This window comes from Austrofundulus limnaeus, unplaced genomic scaffold, assembly GCF_001266775.1.
Source record: "Austrofundulus limnaeus strain Quisiro unplaced genomic scaffold, Austrofundulus_limnaeus-1.0 Scaffold216, whole genome shotgun sequence".
Classification (NCBI taxonomy): Eukaryota; Metazoa; Chordata; class Actinopteri; order Cyprinodontiformes; family Rivulidae; genus Austrofundulus; species Austrofundulus limnaeus.
Window position 1 is genome coordinate 272433 of NW_013952618.1, and position 6610 is coordinate 279042.

The window sequence follows — 6610 nt, forward strand, 5'->3', positions numbered from 1 at the left end:
ATTTTTCTTTGTCCATTAGGTTATGTAAGTTTTGACCACAATATGGAAAATGTAATTTGTACTTTTATAACAACAATTTTGTTATATAACATTTAAAACAAAGATTTATTTTTTAATAAGTAATGACAGAGATTGGCCTTTGGCTTGGATCAAGTTTTGAATTGTCCCCCCGTGTGTAACTGAGTTTGACCCCCCTGGTTTATGTCATGGGCAGCGGCCCYCTCAGTGCAGAAAAACAGGTTTTAGAACAATTTCTSCTCCCATTTTGACAATTTCTTTTTTCTGGGAAAGCTTTGCTTAATTCAGCAAGACAATGTTAACCTACAGACCGAACTGATCTGCCTCTCAGCAGGTGAAAACATTTGACTCAGGACTGTTGTCTGCTTGTCACACATCAGTGTTTATGTCTACAGTGATRTGAAAAGTTAAAGACGTCCCACTCCGACAGTCTTTACGCAACATTTTTTTTTTACTGATGCAAGTGTTTGTAAAAACAGGAGCTTATCCTCACCAGTTTTTGATTAAAGGAAAGCTGCAGCGTGATAAGAAGGGCCTCTCTTCTTGACGGTTCTGTGGACGTCAGAGTTACACGACGGAGTGAGAAGCGTGCAGGCAGTGAGATTTGACTATGTCTACTTTGTATGTGCATGTGAAAGTGAGGCGAGATGGGGTGGGGGCAGGAGAAGAGACCTTATGGTGACTCAGCATAAACACGGTCTGCTGGGCCTGCGTGACCTCGTTCATCAAGCTGACACCCGGTTCTGTTTCTGCCCTGTGATTCAACAAGGAGAGGAGGAAAAACAAAACAGAGAGCCAAACAGAGGAAAAACAGCGGCTTGTGAGGAGGACCAGGATGATGAAAAGCACGGGGTGGGGGGATGTTGGGGAGAGAAATGCCACAAATGAGAAATAGAAGAAGTAAACAAATGTGTGAGTGAGATCACAAGCAGAGAGGCCTGGCTCAGATAGCGGGAGACACTGTGACAAAGTGAGGAGGAAGAGGAGGGGGAGGGAGGAAGGCCAGAGCCGCCTCACTTCGGTCACATCCAGTAAACACAGCAACAGCAGACACATCCATTCTGCTGAGTGCAAAAAAAAACAAAAAAAAAAAAAAAAACCTGACATGATTCAGCTATATTTAAACAGCAACTTGTTCTTCGTGCTGGCACCTCCTAACATGTCCCAACTCCCAGCCTGGCTTCCCTCACCTCGTCCTCCTCTGAACCTGTTGGACAAACGAAACCACGGAGCRTCTGTCGCTGCTGAAGAAGCTGCTCAAAGTCACAGAAACGTGGTCGAATATCACACAGGTCATCATGGTGTTGTCACTGTAAACACGTCTGCAGACTGGTGCCAGTATTTACTTTGAAACTGCACTGAAGCTGATCAGCTGAGCCTTCATTCAGACAATATACACACAAAAAGTAAGGACATTTGTGTTTGGTAGACTTTGTTGCAACAATGCTTCTTGGCAATAAATCATATACTGGTTTACACCTGATTGGAAGCACCTGGGTGCACCAGAAGCTCAAAACGTGTTAATATCAAACGCAAAATAAACTGTTTGGCAGAGATTTGGTTATTTTTTTTCTTATGCACAAYCCACACACTCAGCTCTACTGCTTATTACACAAATGCATGTTCCTTACAAATGTGGCACCATTTAAAAGGGAAATTAACAGACTTTCTGTGTAGGATTTGTTACAACAAAGAAATAATCTACCAAACACMAATGTCCTTACTTTTTGTGCCAAGTACAGTGTAATCATTGGCTTGATGTTCCTTGAAGTAATGCATATAACCCACCATGTTTCATGGCATAGTTTAGGACCAGGATTATGCTGAGAAATGACAGTTATAGTTGATTTGGTGAAACCTTAAAAATAATTGTGCATAATCTCATGCAATATTGTATCTGTGTTGCAAATGACTCAGCTACCAAAACTAATTATAGCTCAGTCWCTGTAATACCCACTAAGTTAGAGCTATTTTATGATAAATTTGATAAGCTGTGGTGGTCATCTTCCATTTGATTCAAGTAAACAGTTGTAGATGCACATCGAATGATTGCTTTTGGAAAGTCTCATTAAAATCCATCCAGACTAACAGTTAAAGCTGAGGTTTTAAGCAAAGATCTCACAATGAACAGCACTGAGTATGTGTTGTGTTTCAGCAGGCCCTAACCAATTTGGTGCCCWAGGCAACATTTCACATGGTGCCCSTTGTGCAACTTTCTAAATCTCACTGCCATTTTAAATAGTTTTGTCTTTGGTATTGTTTTTAATCTTTTAAAACAATATAATTCATTTGGAACAGAACTCCAGAAGTCTAACAGCTACCTGCCAACATTTGCTGACAGCAATGAGGAACACCTGCTCATGTTAACCAGCAGCTGTGGAGTGAAGCAGTTCTAGCGGGGTCCAGGGGTGTACGCCCCCAGAAAATGTTGTAAAAGATCTACTCAAAGATATGCATTTTCCAGCCAYTTAAGGAGTGTTTTACTAAATTCTTGGGATTATTAAAATAAACAATAAATTTATTTAAGAGAATGATAAAAGTTAGATTGTTGAAGAAATATGAATTTGTATAATTGCATTCATAAGAACTGTTGTTCGAGAAGGAGTTAAAGTTTTTTGTTATATTTTGTTATTTGAAGACTATTTTTGTTTCAACTTATTTTTTTTTTAAAAAAGGACAGATATTAATAAGAATATTTTTCTTCTTTCTGCTACCTTTCATTTTATTTGTGTTATTATTTGTTGTATGTATGGCATTTGTTTTTGTTTTTAAATTAAATGAATACATTTTAAATAAAATAAAATAAAAATAAATAAAACAACATAAAAGCTATAGTTTATGATGGTATTGAAAGAAAATATGAAAATTAGGCGTGTTCATTTACCTTAATATGTGTTCGTAAACACATAGAAAACACACCGATATTTGAATGTTTGAATGAGAAAAGAGTTACACAACAGCACTGGTCTGAACCACTTTTACTGTGTTCAGTAGGATTCAGGAAACAATGATACTCTTATAACCTTCTTCAGGACCTGACTCCGCCTATTTTCATTGCATCATCAAAACTGGYCAGCTTACGGCTACAGTTCAATTAAGTGTTGAAAGTGTGTTCAGGCATGCATCTTATATATACCTTTGTTTCTGTGTTGATAGGCACTCAGACCAGTCTGTACATAAAATCATCAATACAATCACAAAAATAATCACAAAATAAAGAGGCCATTTTTCACCTGAGAAGAGACTACAGAATGTGTGGTGGTTTTAAAAATCAGTAGTAAACAAACCCCAATAAATCCCTTCAGTAAAATACTTAAAACCAGACTTTAACACAGATCAGAACTGAAAATTTCATTATCCTTATTTTTTTTGTTTACACACTGAGAACCCGTAGTTAGTCTTGACTGCATCATTTAATACTTCTATCACAAAATACCCTTCCCTTCATAAACCTGAGTAATCAGTGATTATTCTACAAACTAAATTAACTATAATCTGATAAAAACTAATAAAATGTTTTTTTGTACCCCATTTGTGCTGCCCCCTAGATGGACAGTACCCTTAGCATTTGCCTAAACTGCCTATGCCACAAGCCAGCCCTGTGTTTCAGCTTCTATGACACCATATTTAATCGCATTGTGTAAAATTTAATATAACAATTTTTGTGTTTTCTAAGTTCAGCTGGTTATGGCGATCATTTGTGTTTGCTTCAAACATCCTGGTAGTTTCTATTAAAATCTGCGCAGTGATTCATGAGATATTYTGCATTCAGACAGACAGCAAAATGTTAAACAATACATTACTTGTTCCTAACCTTTCCACAAAGCCTCACTTAAAAAAAAAGAAATATCCTTTTAAACAAACAGGCCAGAAAAGCCTGGCTCCAGGTCAGAATGTAAACAATCCCAAGAACTGAAACTCCCTGAGCAGACGGGTTAAAGGGCAGTGTGTTCGTGTAATTAGGTGGAGAATAAGTGGTTTCATTAAAGTCTTAATGAAACAGTCCAACCAAACACAGCACAGGATCAGCGCCTCAACGCAGGGCTGTGTTTTAAACCATCACTGAATGGAGGAATTCGTACGCAGAGATGGATGTTTTTGTTTTCTTGTAACCTTGACTGCTTTGTCTTCTCGTGGCCTAAAGAGGAGTTTAGAAGCGACACGCGAAGAAGCTGATGCAAGCACAAGCATATGAGAGCGCTGCTGGGTAACTCAGGCAGCTAAGCTTGTTTAGCAAACTGTTGTTTCTTGAAGCTTTGAGCAACATGTCTTCAAACCTCGTATTATTATTATTTCCTTTCTGTAAACTAAAGTCCCAGCAGGAGAAGACGCAGCAGTGTGCAGCCTGAGGGAACTCCCAGCTCCCCTGGCAGGTGGTGGTGTTGTGGCTTGATAAAAAGCCCCCCCCCACCCCCAATCCCCATATGGTGGATCTGACAGCCTTGATAAGAAGCACATACAGAACTGCACCCAGTCACCTCTAAAGGTTTTTGACAGCATCCTCTGTGACGTCGTTCCAAACAGAAACACAAACATCAGGAGGTGGCTTTATGTACAAATTTTTATTTGTATGGATTGTTTGAATAGACTGTAAAAGACATTTTAATGAAGAAAAAAAAATTAAACAAACCCAGTCAAAGATATGTCAACGATCATATCAACAAAATCCACTGACTGGTGGGAAGAGATAAAAAAAAGTGTATGCAGCTTTGACTCTGCAAGTTAAAAGACGTCACTGCCATGACAAGTCAAGAAAACAACAAAAGCCATTTTAACTTAGTACCTTTTATAAATACCTACATATAAATATTGAAAATGTACTTCGACATCTCAAGGAGCTGTACACAGATGTTCTTTTGAGGGCAACAGTTTTTGACAATCTCAGTGAAAAACAAAAACAAAAAAATTTAAAACACTGGTGTTGAGCTCAGTGTCAGAAACCTTTCAAACATCGATGTACAAAGCTCCTGGTTCCCATGTTTCCCCACATACTGCTTCTGATCATCCATGTGAACTTAAAGCTTTCTGTACCCTACTTTAAGGCCTCGTTTTACAAATATTAAAAAAAAAAAAAAAAAAAAAAAAGAGTGTGCAGTCCTTGAACTCCAACAGTCTTTTATGAAAAATATTTAGTTTTGTCCTTTAGGTGGAGTTCCTCCTCGTATTCCTGGGTGGAGTTAGGATTTCTTTTYGAGGCAGAGCTCATCGTGGAGACAAACAGATGTACTGGGGATCCTGCTGATTTCCTCCACAGACACCATCCAAACTACTACAACTGATGATCCACCCAGCCCCACCCGTGTGTAAAAACATCAGGGTCCATCAGATCCAGTCCAGACCCCTCAGACTGGGAGGACAGTTATGTACCATGGACATGCGTAACTTCCTCTGACTGAGCTGAAAACATGCTAACATAGATAATAACTGCATGACAAACAATGACAAGGACATTAATACAATAATAAAATTAAAAATATTGATAATAAAAAAGTGAAGTGTCATCTTCTGGAAGCCCTTGGAAGCGACTGCATACTGTACGCTGTTTGGCTTCCCAACAGTCCTCCCACCCCGTTTTCCACTGAGCAAACAGCCCACACTGATGTATAGTGCAATAATGCCCCTCCCCCCACCTTTTTTTCCCTGAAATCTGCTGCTGATAACAGCAGTGTAACTTTGCAGGGAGTTTCACCATCTTCTGTCCAAAAGTCTGCAATCATTACTCCCTGAACTCCTCCTCTGTCTGCGTCCCCCCCGCCGCCACCGCCGCCTCACTAAATGCGCTCGGGCTGGATGTGCTGCTGGGGGGCGTAGTGCAGAAAGGCCGGGGCCTGGCCGGTGGCAGAGGGGAGGGTGGGGTGCACGGTGGCGGGGGCCGTGGCGGCGACGGCCGGGCCGGCCGTGGCGGCGGCGGGGCTGGTGGCGTAGCTGTAGTTCAGGAAGCTGGCCGGGGAGGCGGCGTACGGGTACTGCTGCTCGAAGGCGGCGTGGGCGTACTGCGCGTAGGCGGCGCTGTAGTCCAGGTACGGGCCGGCGCTGACCGACGCCGACACCTGAGTGGGCAGYACCAGGCTGGGCTGCACGAACGCCTGGGGGTACACGTACTGCTGGGCCAACCTGCACACAAGACCACCAGACGCTCAGAGAACCTGCATCCCACGAGGCGTGTGTGTGTGCTGGGAATATTAAACTCTCTGGAGGTACCGACTCACACACACACACAGGTGTTCCACACTTTTAAAATTAATTATTTACAGCAAGAACAAAGAGCTGAGGAGGTAAAGGTGACTCAGTCCTCCACGTGTGTCGGTTAGTGAAACCAACCAAACCTGTTAGGTGGGACCTCCTGCGTTAGACGAGAGGGAACAAGTGGAGGCGGGGGGGGCAGAGTCAGCCGTTACTGGCAGCTTTTTAAGCTCAGGCATCAACTGTGTTTTAACAGCTGCTGTTCTTCAGCCTCTTAACACACACACACACACACACACACACACACACGGAAGTGTGTGAAGGGAGGGCAGAAGTTGCAGTATTTTACTTCTCAGTTTATAACTCTGCTGTGGCACACACTCTCACAGGTGATGATAGAGGCTGGGGG

The 6610-nt window shown here is 41.7% G+C and overlaps 1 protein-coding gene across 1 annotated transcript in view; it reads right to left on the minus strand.

Annotated features, from left to right (window-relative positions):
* Positions 1 to 4561: 4561 nt before the first annotated feature.
* The window catches only part of rbm38 (RNA binding motif protein 38), a 9177-nt gene continuing 7128 nt past the window's right edge, over positions 4562 to 6610 (minus strand). The window contains exon 4 of the mRNA XM_014019318.1: positions 4562 to 6132. Within this exon, the coding sequence (XP_013874772.1) occupies positions 5790 to 6132 (343 nt within the window). The 3' untranslated portion in view covers positions 4562 to 5789. The remainder of the gene's footprint in view (positions 6133 to 6610) is intronic.